The sequence below is a fragment of the Bactrocera latifrons genome, unplaced genomic scaffold (assembly GCF_001853355.1).
Source record: "Bactrocera latifrons isolate USDA-ARS-PBARC rearing strain unplaced genomic scaffold, ASM185335v1 scaffold_117, whole genome shotgun sequence".
Lineage (NCBI taxonomy): Eukaryota > Metazoa > Arthropoda > Insecta > Diptera > Tephritidae > Bactrocera > Bactrocera latifrons.
In genome coordinates, this window is record NW_017534597.1 from 636,130 (window position 1) to 662,036 (window position 25,907).

Here is a 25,907-nt window from a genome sequence, read left to right on the forward strand (position 1 = left end):
TTATTACTTAGTTTTGATTATCAATTATTTAAGAGCTTTTGAACGAACGAGAACTACAGTTATTTTATATATTATAAAATCGGATTAATTTCTTGTCTTGTGATTAAGTTTTTACTTAAACCATAAAACACTTTTTATGTTTTTACTATTAGTCTTTCTAATATATACAATTGTGTTCCTTGTTCTTACTTTCGTGTTAAGGAGGCTACACAAAAGTTAGCGTAATAATCTATTATTGTAGTTAGCGAAATATAACAGATTTTGTGTAGTTTTTTTTAGATAAAAATATAAATGTATACATTATTATTATGAAAACWATATAATACATTCTAATATATAAGCTTCCTATTCTATAACACCCACAAACAAATAGTTAATTAAAAAAATTCCATATATAATATAGACGAGTTTTTCTTAACAAAAAAGCTTTGATTCTATTTTGATGCCATTCGCTCTTATAAAAAGGATTACTGGTGGTAAGTTTTGGTATATATGTGTATAATATTATTATTATTATATATTGGTTTTGAAAATTATTTTCAAACATTTTTTAGAGTTTATTTTTAAAAATTTTTTTAAATTTATTTTTAAATATTTACTTCTATTGTTGGTCTCCATCATTTTGTGTAGAGCTAACAATTACCATTTTAAGGGATTTAAGTGAAGATACAACACTGTTTACTTGAAATGTCATTCGTATTTCTGTTATCCGTATTTCGCAGATAATTTTTTTGTGCTCTGCGAAGAAAAATTGCATTTTAAATGTGGCTATTTGAGAGTTTAATTGTAAAGATAATGCTCATGTAATACAAATTTCCTTCAATTATTTGAGGAATTCGCAAATAAAATTTATACTACAAAGTGTAATTTTGTTGTAGTAATTTTATGTAAAATTGCAGCTTCATTGGACAAGTCATTACATACACATATACACAAAGATGTGCAACTAAACTATATGGATTTTTTTTAATATAAATAGAATCGAATTCTACGGTTAAAGAATTTGTGCATGTGAGTGTCTGTAGGAAGGACACTGATTAGAGGTTACATTAATAGGCTATTAGCTATACTAGAATAAAGAGGAAAAAAAAAAATGGCTCAACGTAACAATGCTCGCATCGATCGCTTTGCTCAGATGACAAAGCAGGAGGAGATAATAGCAAAAAAGCGACAGGAGATTTTGGAGAAGCAAAGAACAGCGCAACTGGCTAAAGCAGTGGCAGCAGCACAGACTTTAGCTGCAAAAATGAAGTCGGACGTTAATAGCACTGAAACCACTGAAGTAATAAGTGAGACTAGTGCGGATACTAAAAAGGATGACACTTTACTTCCAACGTTAGTTACTACTGATATGATACCTAAAGAAAAGCCATCCACTAGTGATAAAAGGTTTGCACATCAAATTAGAATTTATGAAAAAACATGTTTATATCTACGATTTTGTTAGCGATTCGTTGGTAAAAAGTAAAAAGGAGGAAATAGCAGACACACCTACCGCAAAATCATTGAATAGTTTCACAGGAAAAACTGGAAAAATATCATTTGGTTTAAAACGTTTACAAGCGCCGGTTACTGAACAACCACCACCAAAAGTTGTTAATTCCTTCTGTAATGATGGGTCATTTTTGGAAAACTTCAAAAAAATTTTAGAAAAACATGAGCCAAAGCAATCACAGGTTATATCAGCGTGAGTACATCTAGAGTGGGGTTTTGTATTTATAATTTTACGCACTTTAAATATTTGTTAATATATAGGCCAGAATCAAATGCAGATTCTACAGTATCTGATCAGCCATCTGCATCTCAGTCTACCGAAGACAGTGTAGTGGAATCGAATAGGTCAATAGACCCGAATGTGCAAGGTCAACACCAGATTTTGCAAGCACCTCAACAACACGCGATTTCACAACCAACTATACAGCAATCTGTGTCGCATCCAATTGTAGCGTCGATGACTCCAGCACCAATGCAGCATCAACACTCGGTGCCCTTGCCACCACAGCAGCTTATGCGGTCATTGCAACCGCCGCAACAAACTCAGCTTCAGCAACTATCAACGCTACATCAGCCACAGCCAGCAATTCAACAACAGTCACCGCAAGCAAGTCTTTTGCACCCACCACCATCAGCACAACCACAATTTCTTTTTAATCATCCACCACAACCGCCGCCTGTCCCACCGCCCCATCCTATGCCGGGAGCATTTTTTGCAGCCGCACCGCCTCCACCTCCTCCACCTCAGCTGCCCATGGCTTTAACGTTGGGACCGCTCTATATGATACCGGCGCCAGAGCCTATGCAACTGAATACCATACCGGCGCCCAAGGAATTTGATTTGAATGCCATACCGAATCCACAGATGAACGTGGAGGCAATTCAAATGCCACACGGTATACAACAAAGGCATCACCAGGTATTGCAAGCACAACAAACACATCAGCCACAACAATCGCAACAGCTACAACAACACGATCAAAACCAATCACATCAACAATTGCAACAGATGCAAAAACCATTAAGCGATCATACAAAACCACCACCGCCACCTCCGCAATTACCGCCACCGTTGCAACAGTTGCAAGGGCAATTGCCGGCATTATTACAACATCCACAGCAATTTTCAGCAAACCATCAGCAGCAACCACCACCACAACAACAGCAACTATCACAGCAAACACCACCACCACCTCCACCACCTCAACAACAACAAGTCGAAGATCAAAGCAGTCCCACTCTAAATGCAGGTGTGTATTAATGCGCAATTCTTCAATAATGTTGGGAAAAACGCCAATTTGTTTATGTATGGATATTTCTCTTGCCCGAAAGCGCCTTAACCATATTCGACACAATCTAATAGGTGTCAAAATCTTATAATTACTTTTGTTTCTTAAACGATATATCATTGGATTATTATTTTACAAACAAGGCTGCTTAAGTGAGCTTTTTAGCTGTGGGTAAACTAAGGCAGATTTTTTTTTTCAATTCTAGTTTTCTTATACATACATACATACATAAATTTGTTGGTGCCTTCTTCGCTAAGCTTGATTTTAAAGGATTTTATGTAGTTTTTTCAGACAACAATGACCACAGTTGCTCGCGCATACAGTTACCAACAACTGTTGAACACTTAATCGAGTTGGTTGGCGAAAATGGGGATGGTTATGAAGATAAAATACGTTCGCATAAAAACGAACTACATCCGGCATTGTGGTAAATTTTGTTGTTGCATATCATACTATGTATTTTTTTTTTTTGCGGTATAAAACATAAACATTTACAGAAAACGTAGTATTCGTATTTAAATGGTTAAGTGTAGTCAGAGACATGAAAAAATTACAATTTTAAATATTTTTTGCCTTTTTTTAAATTAACATCATTAAGTAAGAGTACGACCTAAATTAAAATTAAAAAAATAGTAATTTTAAAGGTAGTGTCTGTCTATGTCGATCAAGTTGCAAGCAAAGCTCCTTGCGGTGACAATAACTAATCCTTGCTGATTTATAGTCTAAAATCAATCGGACAAAAAATGTTTTTTTTTTTATTACGTAATCGAGTGATCTGATCGAAGCTTCTTTAATGAACAAAATTACGACCAATTGAAAGATTTTTTAGGTTATCCAACCAAAAAACCTACAGTTAATTGTTTATATAAAATCAAAATTAACAAAAAAAAAAAAAAAAAAAAAAAATCCTTCAGGGCATTCGTTTTTCATGTTTTCAAAAAGCTGTATAAATTTCATTGAAATCTGTCGAGCGGTTTTTTTATTTTATATTGTGGTCACCAGTTTATAAAACTTACATAGTTTTGGTATTCAAAATTTTCAGAGAAAATTTCTTAGATAATATACTTTAAGAGATTGCAGAACAAATATTTGTTTTAAGTTCTGACTACCTCTAACCTATTAAATAAAAAAAAAAAAAAAAAAAAATGCGCGAGACCAATGTCAAAAAGCAACGGCTTCAGCCATGCATAATAACCTTACAAGCACATGCTAATAGCTTTGGACTACGCCTAATTCTCACAATATCTATTCATTCTGATTGCTACTTGTGTATGTGCATTGATTTACCGACATCACTTCGGTCTACAATCGGCACAGGTCCGATTTTTTATTCAGTACTATAAACTCGGCAGCAGACCTAAAACTATATATGGCATGTTTTCTGCCGCTCCAACAACATACGTACATATGTATGTACATAAGAAACAAACCGTTTATTTACATGAATAATGTCATAACTCAAAAAATTCGTTTTTTTTTCAAGTGAGCAGTTTAAAGTTTTCTTTAGCCTATTAGCAAATATAGAAAAATACCATAGGTTTATTGAATAAACTAGTGGCTTTAATATTAGTTTGTCAAAAAAGCCTTGCGGTATTTTTTTATTGAATTGTTCATAAAAAAAAAACTTATGCCCAGCTCTTGACCGATGCTACGACTGCTCTATGCCGGCCTCTTTCGACCAATTCAGCGATTTTATTGCAATTTTTGACGACAGGCCTTCCGGAGCGTGGCGCATCTTCGATCAACTCTACACGAGAACGAAAACGTTGAAACCATCGTTGTGCGGTGGAAATGGAAACTGTATCGGGTCCATAAACTGCACAAATTTCCTGTCCTGTCCTAGTCCTGTAAAATATGCCGTATTTTCTCTTTATTTTGCTCCATGTTTGCGACGCTAAAACTCACGAACGACTTAAAAGAAAATAATCAATCAAACACGTGTTAGTGCGTGAAATGAGCTTTCCAAAAAGGTATAGCATGACCCGATGCGACGAATTAAACTAAAACTACGCGCTCTCAGCGCCAACTATCGAAAATGCCGCAAGACTTTTTTGACAACCTAATATATTAAATGAAATGCTGGGCTTAAGTGAACAAAATAGAGTGTAATAAAGCTGTTTCTTAGTCGTAAACATTTTTAACTTTGAATTATGGCGTTATTTGTGAAAAATATAAATTAATTCCACTATCATAAGTTAAATGTGTGCATATTGCTCAGAAAAAAAGTACTTCGACGATTATAATATTATCAGCAATACTGTTTCAAAACAAAATATTACGTTTTACGAGAAGTTTAGCAATATGAAAAGTTTAATTACCTTTTCATCAATATCATTGTAACACAAAAATATTGTTCTTTCTGAAAAAAAAAATAATAATAGTAAACTCCACCCTCACACAACTCCATATGTGTCGTTGTTGTGGTTAAAAAATGATGAAGTGGTATATCGTGATACTCTTTTCTCGACTGTTTATTTTTCTATCCATCAGAATCCATTTCACAATATGGACAGTGACATTGCTCACGTTACTGCATACTTAATCTAAAAAATTGTTGTGTTTTTGAGTTATGACACTATTCATGTAAATGAGCGGAATGTTATCCCTATGTATTCGATTTACTACCACAGTTTTTGAACTTTTTTTATTTGTCGAAAATGAAATACATGGTTGGTGGATATGAACATTTTTGTAATATACAACGAATTTACCACATTTTCTGCCTCGATTTGGAGCAATAAAGCAACATCAACTGTTAACGGGATTTCAGCGTGAGTCAGCAATTCGTTGGTGTTGACCTCAGGACTTTCTTTGAATGGGAGTTGAGTACCAACGTTTTCGTCTATGCGAGAGCGTCCAAACCATTAAAGTAAAATGCGAATAAACTAGTTAAAAAAGGCATCTAAGCATTGAGCGCAGGACAAAATCGATAAACAGTATCAGCGCTACAGTTAATATATAAAAATGTTTTTTTTTTTTTTTTGGAATTACGTTTGTTTTTATTATCGTTTTTTATTCAAATTTTAATTTAGGTTTCTCTTTGAAAAAAATTGCGAGCAATATCACAATTACCGGCAGCAATTGAATGGACATCGTCGCCGCACGCAACACGATCAACAGGTGCAACAGCAAAGTCAACAGCAGTGTAAATCGCCAACGCACCCGCAAAGGCAAAATCAGCTGCTAACGCGCTCGGACAATCACAATCCGGTTGAAGTGGTTGAAGAGGATTCTAGCGACAGTGGCGAGCTACAAGAGCATCAACAAGAGGCGCTCTACCGCTACCATCAGAAACAAAGACAACTGCAACAACAGCGTGAACAATCATCGCCGCAAGGTGAGAACCAACATGATGCAGCTGACAAATATGACCCGGAGTCGGCAATAAGCGGTGATGTGGACTCCGATGACGAATACATGCGTGGTATGTTGGATCGCAATCGTGATAACTTAAAGCGACGCATAGAGTGCCGCAATGAGTTGAGCGAAGAAGAGCGCCAAGAACGCGAGGCTGAGGCCGAGTTAGAGGAGCAACGTCGCCAAGAACGCAAGAAGCAGCGAAAAAGTCGCTGGGGCGAAAAAGTGTTGGCGTCTACCAGCGCCGGTGCCCCATCAGATACATTGTCAAGTGAGCAAAGTTAAATCCGTTGATATTTCGCATATTATATTTACTAATACTAATTTTGTAACTTAGATGTACCTACTTCGTTCGCCAATCAAAATAAACCGATGCTAAGCGCCATAACACGCAATGATCCCGCATTGCTGCAATATGCGCGCCTTAATTATGGTTCCACTAATCTAAGCGAAGAGGACTGGAAGAAATGCGAAGAGCATTATAAAGTGAATCTGTTGTATCAGGACATGATGAGAAAACGACAAGAGATCGATCGACTCGCACGCAGCGGTAAATTCAAATATGAATACGACTCGGATGAGGATGTCGATGGTGGCACATGGGAGCATAAACTACGTTGCGCTGAGATGGAAGCCACCAAATTATGGGCAACAGCATTGACGAAACAAAGTGAGGGCAAACATCACATCGGTGACTTTTTGCCACCCGAAGAGCTAAAGAAGTTCATGGAACAATATGAAGCGAAGAAGAGTAACCGTCAACCCGATTTGAGCGATTACAAAGAGTACAAATTGAAGGAGGACAATATTGGTTTTCAAATGTTACAAAAATTAGGCTGGAAAGAGGGACAAGGTTTGGGCACAGATGGCGGCGGTATAGTTGATCCAGTTAATAAGTGAGTATAAAACGAATTATATTTATACCCTGAACAAAAGGGTGTATTAAGTTTGTCAAGAATTTTTTAGCACCTAGAAGCAAACGTGGTTTCGGTGCAACCGAACTTAACGTTTTTTCTTCTTGTGTTTAAGTTATCGTTCACATTTCTACTTATATTTATACTTGTAAAATAATAAGTAAATTGAAACTCAAAACTGACTTTAAACTTTAAGGGCACCACAAAGGGACGGTAACCAAGGTCTGGGTGTGGCCAGCGCCGCTACGCCTGAGGATTGCGACAATGAGTATGATGCCTACCGTAAACGCATGATGTTAGCTTATCGCTTTCGACCGAATCCACTGGTATTATTAACTTTTCTTTTTTTAATTTATTGTATTCATGAATTTTATTGCGTTAATTTTTTACAGAATAATCCACGCCGCGCCTACTATTAAACGGAAATGCGGGCACATTATTCGCAAAGGCTTATGGATGAACTAAAACCTTTGTGTGTCTTAATGCGATGTAATGCTCCTACAAATATCTATTAATATTTATGTACATTTACATATTAACTATGACTTAAAATATCCTTTAATCCAACAAGTTCTCTATAAAACCACAAAGTGTAAAACAATTATTCATGCATTAATTACGAAGTAATCACAAAATACACATTCGGTATTTCCTTGTTGATGTAAAATAGTAACATTTTTTATTTTCAATATTCCATTAATATTTTTTCATTGGCTGAGCTTATCAAATTACAAACTAATAATACTACAAGCAAAAAATTAATATACTCTTCAATGTCCATACATACATATGTAATACATACATACAAATATGTTAATAAGTGCGTTGGTTGTTTTTGTTTTAATCGCTTATAAAACGCCTTGGGTATTTGTACTCAAAACTACGAATAGAATGTCAAAACAGGCGTTTGATTGCCACGCGCCAACACTACAGGACAATTAATATCGGTGGTAAGCATCTCCAGCCATGACATGTATAACGCAGCTGATATCGCTTCCTGTGCATGAAAATCAGAAATTAAAATGTGTTTTTTTTTTGTATTTGAAAATACGCACCCTTCGCGGCATAGGCAGCGACATAACGACGAGTGTCGCCTTTGAGGAGTGCTCAACAACTAATTCGTGTATGCGCAGCTGACGGTRAGTTTTCTCTTCTAACGTGTGCAGCTCTTCTTCAAGATGACGCATTTCATTGACGGAGTTGTGACAATAACTTTGTATGAGCTGTCTGTGCTTAACCAGCGTGTCCATGCGCGGTTTTGTAGACAGTCCCTTAAGCATTATTAGCTCGGAAAATTTGATGCGGAATTTCTTGAGTAGATTAGCCATGCTGCAGAAGACATGAGTATATTTAGAATCATAATAATACATACATATGCGCTGACTTTTGTGACGGCACTTGTCGTTACTTACTTCTTCTCTTCCATTACCTCGTCCTTGCCATGACTCAATGCAAATACGCGTAACTTACAATTTTGATAATTTGAACGTAGCGACAGTATATAAGGCAGCAACATGGTCAGACCTACGAATAGTTGTAAAATTTATTGCGTATTAGCAAAGGAAATTTTTTACAGCGTATCCATGCTTACCGCCATCATCGTAAAGCCAGAAAACGTCTATGGTACCCTTGGGCTGCTTACGCAGGAATATCGTCACAGCGTCGAGCACATCTTTCGGTACTTCGGAACCACCTTTCGTTAAGTACTTTATACCGTCACCTTGACTTACTGTATATTTGCGTGTACTTGTCGTCATATTGGGCATAGATGGCACATTGGTCACTCCGAATGAGGAATTGGTGCTGTCAACGCCAGCCAGATTCAAATTAGAGTCCACATGCAGCAATTCCGAAGCGGCATTTGCGCGCGGCATCAAGGCATTCGTGTAGCCCAGTTCGTTGGCATTATGCATATGCCTGCCATTTATCGGTATTTCGGGGTTTAATTCGGAAAATTCCAAACCATTCGGTAGACGCAGTATAACCACGCCCATGCGCTGCGAAAATGTATTGCTGAAAGGACAAATATGATGATTAAGCAATGTGTTTACGTGAAGCAGCATTTTTAATCCAATGATACTCACTATAAAATATTGAAGTAGCTTTCCACACACTGTCGACGACATTGCACCCAATCGGTTTTGTAGCCCATCAAGACGATGTTCGGTGTTAATTTGCCAAAGCCAGTGGTTTTAATTAGCGCATTAACGCCTTCTTCCATGGACAGGCCATCGATGACATTATAGAAAGACTTAATTTTGCGTGCATCCAAATATTTCTGACCATCTTTTATGACACTCAAACGGTTTTTGTAGCTCATACTCATCTATGAGAAAAGCTAAACGTTACAAGAGATTCTCGATTGTGTCGGAAACGTGCCGCCAATAGACTTACCGGGACAACATTGCCAATAAACATTAGAGAATTGTGTCTGGTGAGCATGTTGCCGAAATCAATTAGCGGTGGGCGACTGCTGGGATCGCCAGAGAGCACCAGTATTTGTGGATGGTAATTTTTCACGTGATCGGAGACGTTTTGCAGGCGATGAACGGCGGTTAGTGTGGCTTTATATTGTTGCTCTTGTGTTGAGGAGCCCCAGTTAGCTTCTGGCTTGCGATACATAACGATTAGGTACAGAGCAAATATAATGACTAACGTGATGAGAGAAGACTTCCAATCGATTAGGAACATAATCGCGATACAAAGTATAAATCCAAATAAGCTTAGCCATGTATTGTAATACTGAAATATAGTAATGCAAAGATATCATTAAATTGGTTAGAGTGAGCACATTTCGCTATATATCGATACTCACTTTGAATGTTGGTCGCCAGCCGAGTGGTTTTACAAATGATGCATGGAATGTGCAGAAGTTAATTAAGGCGTAAGAAGCCAAATAAAAATTTGATATAAGTGGAGCTATTACGTTCAGCTGGCCGATTAGTAAGAATCCTGCCGATATGAAGAAGGTAAGCACGTAGCCACGGTAAGGCTCACCATGTTTGCCATAAGGCTTGGAAAAGAAAATCAAACCGGGGTAAATTCGATCTATTCCCAAGGCTTGAACAAGGCGCGGCACGGAAAGTATGTTAGTTAAAGCTGTACTCAAAGTTGCAGCGAAGCAGCCGGCGTAGATAAGCGGACCCCAAATGGACATCAGTTGCATAATAGAGTATGAGTTGTGCAGCCCATATTTGCACGACTGTAAGCAAGCATGTGATTAATATGTGTAAGTGTAAGAATGCAATGAAGGTAGTTCCGACTACCGCGGATCTCTCGGCAATCAGAAAGGATAGTTTGTATTAGATCTTCGTTAGTCCGAGATCGTGAATTTATAATATTTTTTTTTTTCTTTTAGTTCTATGCCATTAAACTCTATATCAAATATTTCATTACCATATCGATATCAATAGAGCAAACTTTTTAATTAATTTATTTTAAAAATTCTTTAAATTGCCAAAAAATTACTTTGCATACCCTTAGGCGCTTACCAAGTCCTCTTTGCACGCCAATTCTGAACTGATTAATGTGCCATTAATCAAATCGGTTACATTACCGGAGGCATCTCGTGCCGCTGCACCGCCCGCGAACAAAACGAAAAGCGCATATGAAGCCATTGAAATCATCAGAGCCCAAAATGTGCCCTTAGGTATGGCTGCACCTGGATCCTTTAAGTCGCCGCAAATATTCGCACCCGCTTGTATGCCGGTCACACTGGGGAAGTAAATGGAAAATACACTGAAGAAATCCTGATTAACACCCTCTGAATAGCGATAGTCACCGCCAAAGTTTTCCTTGAAATTACTCCCTGAAAAGTAGTAAATCAATTGATCATTCGTTGACAGACTGAGGCGACTCGAGCCTAACTAAATTAACTTACAAGAGAAGCCAACAAAGCCTTTTGCGATTGCTTCTTGATCGCCACGTGGCCCGAGGGCAGCGCCAATAAGAAAATTGAAAATAGCCAGAACTATGGTGACGATCAAGAAATTTTGAGCCTTCGACTCCCACTCCATGCCTATGCAGCAAATAAGAATCAACACCACTATCGTACACACGCCAACGATGCGAACATCATTAATGCCTCCATCGATAATCTTGAGGTCATGACTTTCTGTTTAAATAGAAAAGCAATAACAATAATCCATATATACTAAAAATAGTTCCAAATTTTTAACACTTACTCAATAAGTCGTTTAATGAATCACAGAAACCGATAGTGTTCATGGAAGCAGCGACGGCATTCGCGAATGCAAAGACAACACCAACCGATGCACCAAACTCTGGACCCAGTGAGCGTGAAATGATGAAATAGACACCACCTCCCTTCACCTCACCATTGGTGCTGATTGCGGATAATGAGAGTGTAGTGATCACACAAACCACCGCCGAAATGGCGATAATGATTAGTGATTGCATTATACCGGACTCGGCGACTACCCAGCTGAGACGCAGGAACAACATGACACCCCAAATATTGAGTAAGCATGGTATGACGACGCCATTAATCCAACCTAATTTGATCATGTGACTATTGCTTTCGGGCGGCGGCTCAGGCATCTGGATGCTCTGTGAGTGAAAAATAATATTTATGTGCATTTAAATATATGTATGTACATATGCATGTATGTATGTTTGTATTTGGCTTTATATAGAAGCAGCAGCAGGCTCCAAGATTTGCTATCACCTGTCGAAGAACGAACGCAACAAACAGCTGAAAATCTTTTGGATGTTAGTCAGAATCAGAAATCACTACATCTGTAATTCCTAATCCTGCCTGTTCAACAGGAGTGACAGTCAACGAAAATACTTTTTTCGATTGTGAACAATTCATTGTCTTACATTTTCTGGATGGTCTTATGCTAAAATATCGCTTTTGTATTATTAATTGCTTAAGGCGGACCGCCTTAGATAATCATTATAAGTACACCCTTAAAATGCTGAGCGCTTCCTGCTATTCAATTCCAATAACGAGCTTTTAAGTTGAGCTTGCTGAGCCCTTCCTGCTATTCAATTCTAATAACAAGCGTTTAAGTTCAACGGTTTGCCGACTACTCTAATTCTTTCGGCAAACGTTTTGTTGGCAAGTGTTAAAGCAAAGTGGAACAATAATTTAAATTGTGTTGCTAATAGGTTTTAAATCGTTCGGTTGATTGTATAAGAAATGCCAAATTTGGCTTTTTTGGATGAAATCAAATCAAATTATTTGCTTATCTTCAATCACTCTCATTCGCTGTTTTAAATGTTTATGTTTACAAATGGTTGATTGCATTGCGGTAAATTTAAATTACAATAGTCGCTATTACATATTTACAAGTGTATATTTGTATATGTGTGTATATATATTTATACTGTGGGCAAAAAATAGTAAGAGATTTTAATTTGTATTGTATATACAATGTTCTACACCCAACTCTTTTTTTACACGGTATATACGTTCCTCAGATATCCGTGTAAATAAAGAGTTGGGTGTATATTGTAGTAAAAAACAGCTACTTTGCTTGAAGAATTCAGAGAATTTTATACTTAAGTTTTAGTTTTATCAATTTTCACACTAAGTGAAATCATTTATAAGTTATAGTGCACTGAAATCTACGGCAACAATTAAACAATTACAATTTTGATTTACAAATGTTACTCATACGTCATGTACACCACTGGAAAATACGTGAGCTGTTATGTTGATTTCAATCGGACATACTACACATATGTTTATGAGTAAAGGTTTTATTGCATCTCAATTTCAACAAAAGTTTAGTATGTGTTTGTGCTTATAATAATTGTAAATTTATCTGTGTACATACATACATATATATATACATAAATGCAAGTAGTATAGTTTTTTCCAAAAAAAAAAAAAAGTTGTSAATTATTCGTTAGCATTATAAACAATTCGTCACAGCGGAATTGAAGCAAATTTAAATTAATTAACGCAAAGTTAATGAATTTTGATTAGCATTGTTAGATCATCTGGTGATAGATGCATACACGCACACACGCATATTCACGTGCCCATACTGAACATAACAATTCGCATACTCATTTAGCTGCTTTTTGTTGGACGCCTTGGTGATAATGATCATAACTACATACGCTAATTCGCAACGTGGTGCTAATAATCGCTCGGCTAATGGAAATAAGTAGTCAGGCAATGAATTGCCAATTGTTGCGCATATTTTCGCATTTTTGTGCACTGATGTGCTTTTGTTTATACGCGTCTGTATATATATGAGTAGCTTTGTGTATTGTGTAATTTTTAATTTTGGTGCGCTAAATTGCTTGAGCGTCTTAAATGATCGCATCACTTATTAAGAAACTAATCGTGGGAGTTTAAAAGTTTTCTGCTATATACGCACAAATGTATATATGTGTAAATTATATATGTGGTGTCTGTATTTATTTTTTAACCACTGAAGTATCAATGAAAAATCAATTTCGCCAGTCTGCCTGTATATACATAATTCCTTATTTTAAGATATACACACATCGGATATAATATATGTAGCTGTCATATAAGTTTATCGATCAAAATCGAGTCCTCGTTAGGAAAACTTCGTAAGAGACTTTCTATAGAGCAAACAATTCTCTACAAAATGTAGCAATCGAGGTATTTCTTAAGTAGATGGATGCTAAATTTGAAAATTTCCATATGATAATTATAAAAATAGTATAAAAAACTGTAAGGCGAAGGCCATTCGCGTTACAATTAACAGCTCATACTCGAAGAACGTTTTAGAGGTACTTTAGAATCCATTTTTCAGAGTACCAAATAAAAAAATGTTGCTTTTACTCACCCTAATGTATACACTTCTCTGCTATTAGAAACTTGCCTATGAAGGATATTACAGCTTCGGTGCAGCCGCTGCTATTAACGCTTTTCTTTTACAATCTTATATGAACGGTCAGCACATATATAACAGTACCTATATACATAATTCGATGATTCCTTTAAATATTTTCTTTTAATAAATGAATGAATATCTCTAAACTATCGAAAAGTTGCCAGTTCTATAAGGCATTTCGCCAGAGCAACACTCAACTACCCAGTCAATAACAACAAAAAAAAGCACGGCAGACGTAGGGGCATGGAAAAAAATCAAATAAAAATTCGAGTGCTGTTGGTCGGTGGCAGCTACATGAATATCGAACATGCCATCAATATGTTAAATGACTGACAGAACCAGATATAACCAGAAAGATAGCACTAAGCGGACGTACATATGTGTAGTGGAAAAAAATTAGAATCAAAACAATTTCTTTTTACACTCTAAATCAATAGATTTGACAAATATTTATAGTACATATGTATATATATACATGCATAAATAAAATGGAATAAACGACATTGAAGATCTACTTCAATGTGACAATATTTGAACGGTAACAATAAGTCGCGGTGCTAATACTGCTACTGATACTATCAGAAGCAATTTTATGAAACAAAATAAATAATTAAAAGCATGTACTCGTACAACAAGTTGTTTGAAAACATACATACATTCATATGTTTTTATATAGAGGAAATTAAGAAAATATGACGGCACGATTCATCGAAACTTGGAAAGTTAAGAATAGAGTAAAAAACTGGCAGAACGCGAAATAGTAGAAATCTTCAATCATCAATCTCATTGGCAAAGCGTTTATGCCGCTTAGAAAGTTGTGAGAGTTATGTATTGATCCGCATAAAGCGATATACTACATGACCAGCCAAGGCTCCGTATTTACTGCGCCTTATAAGCTATCACGCTTTCATTCATCATCATTACTCGTTTACAATAACCTTATGAGTAACGCTTTAAGGCTGATAAGAAATATAGACGAATATTTATTGCTATTGAAAGGCCTGTCATGAGTAAACGCTAATTGAGTTATCTTTCGATCACACTTGCGAGGTGTTATCGGTAAATCTGAAGTTCTTGTCATCATTTACGTTGGTATAGAGTTTTAYTATATCGTAGATATATATATATACAAAATTTTACACTGTGAAAAATGTTCAAATTTCGAATACCAAGAATAGCTGAGAGTGGTAAGAGGCAAAAATAAAATAAAGCCTGATTTTGCATTTGAAAAATAAAACGACGAATGATCAATTGCAATTTCCAACGCTGGTTTGTGAAGGAGATGTTGCTCGTACAATCAGCTCATGCTCATCGGATTAGTAAAAATTATTTAGAAATCAGACGTGCATCTAATTTTAATTCTCATTTTACAAAACTATTTTTTGTTGGGACCTCTTATTGCACTTTCTCCGAATTTACCAGAGTAATGTATATATTTTTTATACCATTAGAAAGTAGATATTTCAACGAATATAAAGCGTATTGTTTTTATATAAAATTTGATATTTTGACTTGAGAATTTTTGATTGAAAATTAGCGTATTTACTGATATTTGGTCAATATAAGGAGAAGAAATAAAAATTACCATATAAATATTGTTTGGGACACAAGAACGTTAGTTGAAATCAAATTTCGTGGAAGAAAAAAATTGTTTGTTGAAGATAAAAATAAGAAATCCAAAAACTCAGTTGGTTGAATATTTTATCTAAATTTTGAGGTTATATGAAACAAGTTTTTATACAAAAGCTATGGCTACTTTCATTATCTATAACATTGCTATATAACCTTTTTTTATACACCCCGTAGTTTTGGCAGAAATCGAGACTGTTTTTAACCCTTAAAAAATCATGCTCTCCCGTCTTCAGATCGCCCAAAAATTATTTTTGTTTCAATGCTTGTCATTTAGCCCTCGTTTCTACAGTGTTTCACTATTATGACTTCCTCTATTTTTTCATTTTCATAGGCTCCTGCTAGTATATTAGGGAATTAGATCATCGGGTCAGAATGTTCGAGTGCCTGCCACTTAAATATTGATATTTGTCATGCATATACGTACAGTAGGGTGCGAAAATATGTACATTTACTTGAAAAATCTGAATCTAAATAGTTTCTTGGAAGTATATAGCGTTGCCTTATTTTAGTTATTTTGTCAAATAAAAAATCTGTCCATGCAATAACTGGATTTTGATCGTATAACAGCTATGTATATTCTACCGATATAGGCGGTTCCGAAAAACCAGTTTTTCGGGAAGAGGAAAATGTGTCTTAAAAATTGAGGGACTACTACGCGGGTACAGACGGCCACTGCATGATCAACTCAGCTCGTCAAGCTGATCAACTATATACATATGTATGTATCTAATATATAGGTTAGGTTTACAGGTTCAACCTTCTTTTTAGATTAATTTTTTTTGTTTTTTTATTTGAAAAATCATGTCACTCCCCACCCGCTTCTTACAACCTTTTTCTAATTGTTAAGCTTTTTGTCCCTTTAAATTCTAAAACAATATGCGCAGTTGTTGTGGGCTCTTGTATTATATTTAAATACGTTGCTTGTTATTGACTTACCTGTTCTTGCAGCTCGCCATGCAGTTCGCCAATCGATGGCCGCTTCATGTTCCTCTTTGATATTCTGTAATTATCTAATCTCGGTAATGCTTCTCTGTAAAATGTGAGATTAATGTCAATTTATTAGTATTGACCAGCGGCTATAAATACTTATAGTATTTTGTATTCAATTTACAGTTATAAAATGATATTATGGAAAGAAAGTGTTATATTAGAGTGATAATAATTATATAAAAAAAAATATGTACAACCTTGTAAAGGTGATCGTGAGCTTTCAAAACAGTTGACTGCTTTACCAGTGCTAGCTGAATGTTCCTACCAATTCAATTCTGATGAAATATATAGCTAGAAACCGGTTATAATGTTCTGTCTATCTGCATAATGATAAAATTATTAGGGGGAAAATTATCCAGACTCATAAGGAAGTAATAACTTTTTCCATCTCGACTGAGCTTGTAGTTAGAGCGCACTTGGTGACCAGCGTAAGGTAAACGACTCTGTTTTCATTTAAGTAGCCAACAAGCATCATCTGTCTGACTAATGTCACAACAAACATATTTATGTTCATTGGCCGGTGGGCTGCGAATGAACTTAATCACACAATAGTCACGTGTGCTTTAAAATGTATGTGAAGTGTTGTGTCCTCACCTGCTATTAATATAACTATTCTACTTGAGTTATCTCTGCCAAAGTCATTGACAACATTTTACATTCTTGTCATAATCTACGAACTGAGCTTGTTAAGCACCCAAATAATGTTAGACAATCGGTATGTTAGTGATAAGTTTTGCATTAAATTTCATCTTTACACATTATTTGATCTGCGCCTGGTTAGTGCTTAGGTGACGAACGCGCCACGATGTCATGCGATTCAAAAGTCAGCTTCCTGCCAGCTGGCCTGTATAAGTAAAACAGGTACCGTACCTGGCCTTTGCATAGGTAACTCTTGCGCTCTGATGTGTTTTAAAAGTCACGAGGCGAGCTCACGCGAAGCTGTCTCTCAGCTAACTCTATATAAATTAAGCAGGCACTGTGCCTGGACAGTGCTTAGGTGATGTGCTTTAAAAGTCATGAGATGAGCTCACGGGAAGCTGGATGCCGGCTTGCTATATATAAATAAAGTAGGTACCGTGCCAGGCTAGCTCTTAGGAGACGTTCGCGAATCGATGTGACGTGCTTTAAAAGTCACGAGGTGAGCTCTCACGCGCGCGTAGTTGTCTGTCAGCTTTATATAAATAAAGCAGGCATCGTACCTGACTAGTCAGCTAGCGCTCAGTTATGGTACTTTATACATTTTCGGTTAATAACATTTTGTGGGCGTGGCAGTAATCCGATTATGCCCATCTACGAAGTCGTAATTTTTTTTGTACTAAGCAACTCGCTTACCAAGCAGGTATCTTAATTTTTACTCCAGTACTGCACGGACGGAACGATGGATAGACAGACAGTCACCCAGATTTCAACTCTACAAGTCATCCTGATCATTGTATATATATAAACCAATTACAAATTAAAAAATCTCGTTTAGTTTTAGGTGATACATATAACTTGCCCTTAAGAAAACACTGTTGACTTTGCTTGTATGTATATTCTATAAATACATATATTGTCGTTGTTGTTGTTGTTGTAACGGCAGAATTCTGCCGTTACATATATTGTCGTCGATACATGTGTACATACATATGTATGTATATTAACAGAATGAAATTAATTAAAAAATCTGGGCTAACTGTAAAAAAGGGTAAAATAATATTCTTTCTGCTTTATTGGATTTTATTACTCTTTGCAATTGTAGGGCAACGAACTTGCTCTCTTTGCGTTTATATTTACGAGTATATAATATATGTATGCATGTATGTAAATGTGTAAGTAGGGATGAACAACTTTTTTGTTTTAAATACCAAGAGACATAGCTTTCAAACAAGTTTTGTCTCTAAAAAAGATCGTGATTTTACAGCGTCCAAAATCCCCGACTAGTAACGGATGTCATTAATGTTCGCCCTATTTAAGGTATTCCACAACCAAGGCGAATGTATGTGTTGTAGGTAGTGCGCTAAGGAACAGTTTATTTCCATCATTTTTAACTTTAATAGTTGGTGAAGAAACTTTGTAAATTATACATATGTATATGATTTGAGTTTCGACAGTGAGAGAAAAATTCTTCTTTCAAATTGCAATGGAAATGAAAGCAAAATAATTTTATCTTAGAACTTACAGGCCAAGCGCTGTCAGCAGTCAGCACATTACATTTATTAATAAATGTACACTTCTAAGACGTTTGCCAAAGAATTTTTCTTAAAAAAGCAGGCCGTCTTTAAGCAGCAAAGCTTTTTTGGTTCTTAGCAATTTGAGGACTTAGGGGTTACATGGGCTTACGGGTTTCAAAAAATCGATGTATTTATTGTCTTATTAAATTCTAAAACACTTCTAGATTATTGTTATACATTTTCAAATTGATCAGTGTAATAGTTTCGGAGATACAGCCTTGAGAACTTGTGTAATTGAGGATAGCTAGGCTAAGTACGCCGTCTTTAAACGTATTTTTCTCTTTTCCATTACAACTTTATAAAAAAAATTCTGCCGAGCTTAAAATATTTTTTTCGAAAAATTTTAGAATTTCTTTGTTATTAGTGTATGCTTGTAAAAAAAAAATCTAATACAATTTATAATTTTTTATATGAGAAAAAAATTGTTGAAAAAGGCTTCTTTTACCCGAGGAAACCTATGTATTTCATTAATCACCGATTTCTTTGGGAAATATGTCGAATTTTATAATAATGTGACTTATATCAGTGCAGAGTCGTAAACAAAAAACTACCAACCATATACGAATTAACATATGGAGATCAAATTTTACAACAAATTAAAAATTTTACAAATTAAAAAATCGAACCCATCCAGGAAGAAAGCTTTTTGTCAATTCGGTTTGAGTGCGAAGTTTATATGAATCTGTCCGGGTCATATTTGATCTTGATTGACTTAAATAATCCAAATCCAAATCCAAATGTTGGCTAAAATATTCCTGATTGCCCTCATTATTATAAATTATATTTCGCGTGCGTAAATATTTACAAACAAATGCATATGAATACATATATAAATACTTGTATATATAGATTGTTGAGAAAATTATTTTTGGAGCATACAAGAGTGCAAATATATGTATGTTATAATGATATTTTGCTAATTTGATTTCATTTTCCTGCAGTGTGTTTGAAAAAGTTCTCCGACCTGAATTCAGTTGGTACAAATCAAATAATCGAGCTGATCGCCCTCATTAAATATATTTTTCATTTGGAATTGGGTTGAAAGTAAACATACAAATTTACACACCTATACAGCAAAAGCGCGCTAATTATAAAATTAAATTTGAAGAGTGATTTGAAGAGTGAAATATTTCACTTGAAAAAAATTTAATGGGATAAACAATATGAATTCATAGGCTTTTAAGAATAATTCTAAACCGTTTTTTTATATTATTGAATGAACTACCTTCTGACCAATTGTGAAGAATTAAATAAAAGTGCAATGACAATTTCGCTACCATTCAGAATAAGAGATGTTTGAGCAAAAATACAAGGTGCGTTCCAAAGTACAGAGGAATTTTTGAATCTGGCGCCCTGGTGGCGCCATCTATATTTCGACTGGTGCGTTACAATCTGCTATTTTTATCGATTGTTCAGTGAGAATATCATGACATTTCATTGATTGGAAGTGAAGTTATTGCGTTTTAAGTAAATTGGTAAAACTTTTACCGAAACGTTTCAATTGAAATGAAACGAGTTTATGGCGATGATTGCCTATCCCGTAGCAAAGTGCACGAGCAGGTTCAACGTTTTCAAGTGGTCGTGATTACATAAATGACGATCAACATGTGGGCCAATCAAAATCCGTGATCATCGGAAATTCCATCGAAACTGTGCGTAAATTTATCAAAATTCAACCGAAATCATCATTGAAATTCATGGAAATGGAATTGCACATCTCCAAAACATCGACTTATCGCATTTTGACGGAACATTTGGGCTTACGAAAGGTGTGTGCACGGTTTGTTCTGCACAAATTGACCGAGGACCAAAAATTTTCAGAATCCGTCTCATCGATCGACGCTTGTGACCGATTATTTGACCAAAAATCACATTTCAACCATTAATCCCCACTCCCCGTATTCACACTTTTTCGACATGGCTTTGGAAAAAAACCGTATTTAAGCAGAGGAGACTATTTTGAATAAAATAAGTTGCTTTTGCTGAAAAAAAAAAAACATTTTTTCTGTTTGTAAAATTCCTGTTTATTTTGGAAAGCACCTTGAATGAGCGACTTAACTCTGCTTCATATTTATTTAATGGAATAGATAAGGAAATTCCTTGAATTTGTATTCTTGACAAACACTGTGATTATTTAAATCGTTTTTCATAACAAGTATTCACATAAAATGCACTTACATTTTAAGGCTGCAAATACTTTCCACTTAGAGATAAATATATTTACAAATCTCTATGAAGAGTATCAAATATCTACAGGGTTTGTCCGGAAAGTAATAGCAATGAGTTGATTTAAAACAATTTATTGAACCTATCGTTACAATTCTTTAGAAACTTTCACAATAGGCTCCTTCTGCGTCCATGTAGCGTTACCAGAGCGATTTCCAAGCATTGAAGGTGTCAGGCGAGGACCATGCCAGTTGAATTCCCTCTGTCGTCTCAAAATGCTTGGTCCGGGTGGCTACATCTGGGCTGTAGGGCGGTTAGGTAGCTGTTCACAAGAAAGACGGTGTGAGCAGGGGCGTTGTCGTGGTGGAATTTCCAATCGGCTGCGATGTCTTGTCGGACTCGATAGACCTTTCGTTTGAGTCTCTTGACTGTTATGAACCATAGATTTTAAAAAATTTAACATCTGGGCAATTACACGAATTAGTCGAAGTCGCAGGTTTCCCAGCTCGGTCTTCGTTAGCGTCCTCCCGGCCCAACTAAACGGCCTGGTGCCACCGAAACACATCACTTCTTGCTAAAGCAATGTTTGGTTAAGCTTGCTTGATCATATCAAACGCCTCTGTCGCAGACTTACCGAGTTTCATACATTCACAGACACACGTCTCGCGAAAATGTTTATCGCGAATCTCTTAACGTTCGGAGACAACTCAGTTAGGAACGAACTCTACCAAATCCAGTCGTTGCGCGCACGCTCCGAAGTACAGTCGCGGCGAAAGAAGATCAGTCCATTTACTTTCCGGACAAACCCTGTATGTATATAGGTACATCATGTGTGTATATTTGAATTGGTTTTTGTCTGAGAGTGGCAAGCTTAGATACAGTTTCCTTAGAAGTTTTTTAATAAAGGTGAGCTTAGTTGTCGCACATTTCCTTTTTGCGCCTTTATCTTTACCAAAGTAACTATACATTAACATATTCAACCGGATAGGGTATTATTCGAATAATAATATTCGATTTGCAAAATCCAGATATACGCAAGTCGTCGACGATTCGATTAACCGAAATTTTGACTATCTGGTTAACCGTTTTTTGTCGACTATTCGAATAGCAAACGCAAAATTTTGACTACTGCTTCGATCATTGTCAATATTCATATCTATTAATAATTGATTTTATGTTTTGGTTTTGGGTTTATAGAAAAATTTAAGCAGACAAATATTCCTGACCATCAAACACCTTTTTTCGAATTCCTCCTGAAAACGGATAAGGGACCAAGAGAATGTAAATATTTCTAAAATTAATTGAAGTCAATTAAGTTAAAATTTTTTATTTATTAATTGAAAAAAAAAATGCATTTTAAAAAATGAAAATCGCTTTTTATCTGACTCGCAAGTGGACGTAACCACTTTGAGGAAATATGTTACTTGAAATTTGTTCTTGCTCATTGAATACGAATTAGAGAAAACGTTAGTATGTTTTCAATTTCTTTTACCGAATTATCCGTTTTGGAGAAAACGTTGGTATAAGTTTTCAATTTCTTTTACCGAACTATCCGTTTTTTTATTTTTGAAAACACTCTTCTTCACTTTTTCTATTTGTGATTTATTCGAGTGTTTTGCCTGATTTCATTTCAATGGCTGGAAAAATAAATTTTTCATCGGCTTGCAGACAAATATAGTTATTGAAATAGGTACGCGTGTGCATACATACATATTTACAATATGCGGAATATTTTCGATTATTACAAAAGTGCGATGAAAATGAAATCTTAAATTTTCATTTCGAAAGCTCTTTTGGCCTGGTGAGTGAAAATAAATATTTAATGAACGAAATTCAGCGATGTATTTGGCGAATCTCAAAATAATATTTTTTTGGTGAATTACATTTCTGAATGCAAATTTTGTATATGTGCAACGATTGAACGAATATCAAAGCAATTTTGTATATATACATGTATTCTACATTCGGGCAACTCTCATAAATTTTCAATGGAGTTCGAAACTGTTTTTTTTTTATATAAATATAAGTCAGAGTTTCACATTTTGTGCAGTATGTTTCGGGTCGTTATCTTGTTGGAACCAAAAACTTAATTCCTGTTAAAACTAAAATTTGTGTAATATAATTCTAAAAAATATTCATATATGCTTATTTTTCTAAAAAAAAATACAATATGTATCGTATTTCCTGATAAATTTGTGTTTAAAGTTTTCTTTTAGATTTTATTAGCGTTGTAAGCAGATTTATGCGGGTAAGTGCATATACGAATAATTTTCAAAACCGCAGCATATTTCAACTGTATTTCTTTTGTAAAATTTTGTTTATGAAGACTCATTTGGTGGAAAACATGATATCGCTGTTCGAAAATTGAATTGGAATACTATGCTGGAGTGCTGATTTCACACACTTTAGAATATAGAAGCTGTAATTCATATCTGCTCACTGCCTGACTGATGAATATTAGATCAGTGTGCATATTGAATCGATTACTTAAATAAGAGAATATCGAATCGAAGAATCGAGTTCGATACAGCAGCTGACAATATCTAAGATTTGTTGGACTAGCAAAGAAATAAAATATAAATTCAAGTATTTACTAAACCGCTGTTAATGACATAGCTGGAAAAACGTAGTGTTTACATCAAAGCACCAATCTGGTCTATGCGTGGTTTATTGGCCTACCAGATTAACCTAACCTAACGTAAGGGTTGAATCTTTTGCAAAAAACGACGTCGAGTAGAGAGCCAGTACAGTTGACAAGATGTGGGTTGTTTAATATGATGTTGAAACTGTAACAATATAGCAAATTGAGCTCCAAAAATTTGCCAAAACAAAAAAAAAAAAAAAAAATCGCTGAAGGCACTGAAGGCCATTCCAGGTGTGTGGAAGATTGTATTAAACGTTGGCATGCTTGTACGGCTCCAAAGTGGTCGATAATAAAGATTTGAATTAAAACACGTGCATTTTTTGTCGGTGCGGATAAATTTTGTTAATATGATATAACAATTCAGGATTTTTTCTTTTTTAAGTTCGTATGTTGCTAAGCAGCCTGTGGTTATTATTTTTGAAGTCGGTTCAGTTAATCAAATTTTCGAAGTTCGTTTATGTTTTATCTTATGTACATATATCTATGCGCTATATGTGAGGAAACGGAATATGACGAGAGCACTCAATTTATTTAAACAACACACAAAGTTTCGCAATTAATGTACCAGTTTAAACGAGAATAAAAAAACTGAAATCTGGAAATATTAAAAGAAAAAGGACTATTTACACATTTTTCTTAAAATTTTTTTTTTTTGGAATTTTTAATTTAATATTGAGTAGTCGAAAAAGTCTTTTCGTATTTTGTTAATAGATGTCGTTGCAGTCGTATATCACCAGTTCTAGCAATCACCATATGTCATATCATATAGTGTTGGAAAGATGAGATTTTAAGCTTCATTAAACTAAAAAAAATGAATTACAGCTGTTAAAAAATGAGTGAAAATAATGAAAAAATTTGCTATATTTTCAAAGTTTTGTATAAAAAAGGGAAGAATGCCAAGAGGCAAGCCACCAATTAAATGCTGTATCAGTTCGTATAGCACAACAATGGTTCGGTCGCTTCCRTTCTAAATATTTCGATTTAGACTGATGGAAAATGTCTTTAGCGGAAATATAGCAAAAAGTGGTCGACCACAATGGTACATATTTGTTTATTTATTTATTATATATAATAATATGAAAAAATGTTAAAATTTGATTAGAAGTACCAAAAAACTTTTCGACCAGATAAAAATTTTTTAAAAAAATTTTGTTTAACAATTTTTTTTTAATTAATATTTCGGTTATATTCTCAAAGTTTCATTAATTGAATTCTAAAATATAATAATTGTCGATTAGTGAACAATAGACCATGATGCAGTGAAATGTATTTTAATTTTATATATTTTCAAATTAACCACTTAACTCCAAAATCAAACAATTTGAAATGTAAATTAGTTTAAGTTGAGAGAATTTAAATTGTAATAAAATATAATATATGCTAATTAATAGTAGTACATTGTATGAGCTTCAGTCAGAATGTCACTTCATCTCACTTCATTGTCTTCTTACTTTTTCTCATTAACATTTGAAATTCATATTTTATGTTACATTTAACATACATATTCTAGTCTACGCTGTCTCAATAATAATTATTTTTTTAGTAAAGCCAGTAACGGTTTCTCGTAACTGGGCTGACAACGTGTACTAATTGCTTCAAATTGAGCAAAAAGCCTGATTAGAAAATAATTCTACACTTTTGCATTTCTACTGTAGCGCAAAAAATAGTTCGTGCATAAACACTTGTTTACTTTAAATCGCGTTTTTGTCAATCTTTAAGTAACACTTTACAAAAAAAAAAAAAAAAAATAGTTTGGAAATTCGAAAATCACACAAAAAGTGTGGACATATTTTTACTTACGTGGTTAGCTGCGCCAAACTGAATTTGCGTTCATCCTCCTGCCTCGAATTCTTGCGTAGAAAGTGTCCGAAGCCGCGCAGCGAGAGGCGAGAGTTTTTACGGCTCGCAGGATTGCCACCGTCGGTGCTCAGGTGATTGGGATCGGCCAGCGCATTGGGCGCACTATGGTTTGCATTTGGCGGATGTCCGTTATACTGTTGACTGGTGGTTGTGCTAGATAAACTCGCCGAGATGGTGGGTATAGTGAGGCCGACCTGACCTTCGGCATTACCGTTTGGTGTCTGATCAGCCATTTTTCTTGTGTTTTTTCAAATATTTAAAAGCACTAATATTTTTTTAGCAACACTGTTCAAACAAATGCATATATGGGTAAAAAAATATTAAAATAGTAATTTCATGTGTTTTTTTTTTTTTTATTTAAACGACGTTTTCCATTTTTAATGCACTTTTAACGTAATTTCTCAACGCGAAGTCCTTGCTCACTAATTATTTATTTCAGTTATTTATCGTTTAGTCACGTTGGTAATTTTAATTTATGCATAAATTATAACATAGTAATTTCATTT

At 35.1% G+C, this 25,907-nt stretch overlaps 2 protein-coding genes across 2 annotated transcripts; one reads left to right on the plus strand and one right to left on the minus strand.

The window, feature by feature from the left end:
• The first annotated feature begins 697 nt into the window (after nucleotides 1-697).
• On the plus strand, nucleotides 698-7,723 carry LOC108978054 (SURP and G-patch domain-containing protein 1). Its single transcript, XM_018948147.1, has 8 exons — nucleotides 698-1,389; nucleotides 1,448-1,687; nucleotides 1,756-2,744; nucleotides 3,066-3,210; nucleotides 5,816-6,411; nucleotides 6,478-7,036; nucleotides 7,251-7,380; nucleotides 7,447-7,723. Exons 1-8 carry the CDS (start codon nucleotides 1,094-1,096, stop codon nucleotides 7,471-7,473), a joined length of 2,982 nt encoding a protein of 993 aa, XP_018803692.1. The 5' UTR covers nucleotides 698-1,093; the 3' UTR covers nucleotides 7,474-7,723.
• On the minus strand, nucleotides 7,703-25,707 carry LOC108978053 (bumetanide-sensitive sodium-(potassium)-chloride cotransporter). Its single transcript, XM_018948146.1, has 12 exons — nucleotides 25,342-25,707; nucleotides 16,465-16,558; nucleotides 11,239-11,623; nucleotides 10,935-11,168; nucleotides 10,546-10,862; nucleotides 9,870-10,256; nucleotides 9,449-9,796; nucleotides 9,139-9,380; nucleotides 8,646-9,067; nucleotides 8,467-8,578; nucleotides 8,110-8,383; nucleotides 7,703-8,051 (listed from the first exon to the last, which is right to left on the minus strand). The coding sequence occupies exons 1-12, from the start codon at nucleotides 25,632-25,634 to the stop codon at nucleotides 7,935-7,937; spliced, it is 3,225 nt and encodes a 1,074-aa protein (XP_018803691.1). The 5' UTR covers nucleotides 25,635-25,707; the 3' UTR covers nucleotides 7,703-7,934.
• Nucleotides 25,708-25,907: the final 200 nt, after the last annotated feature.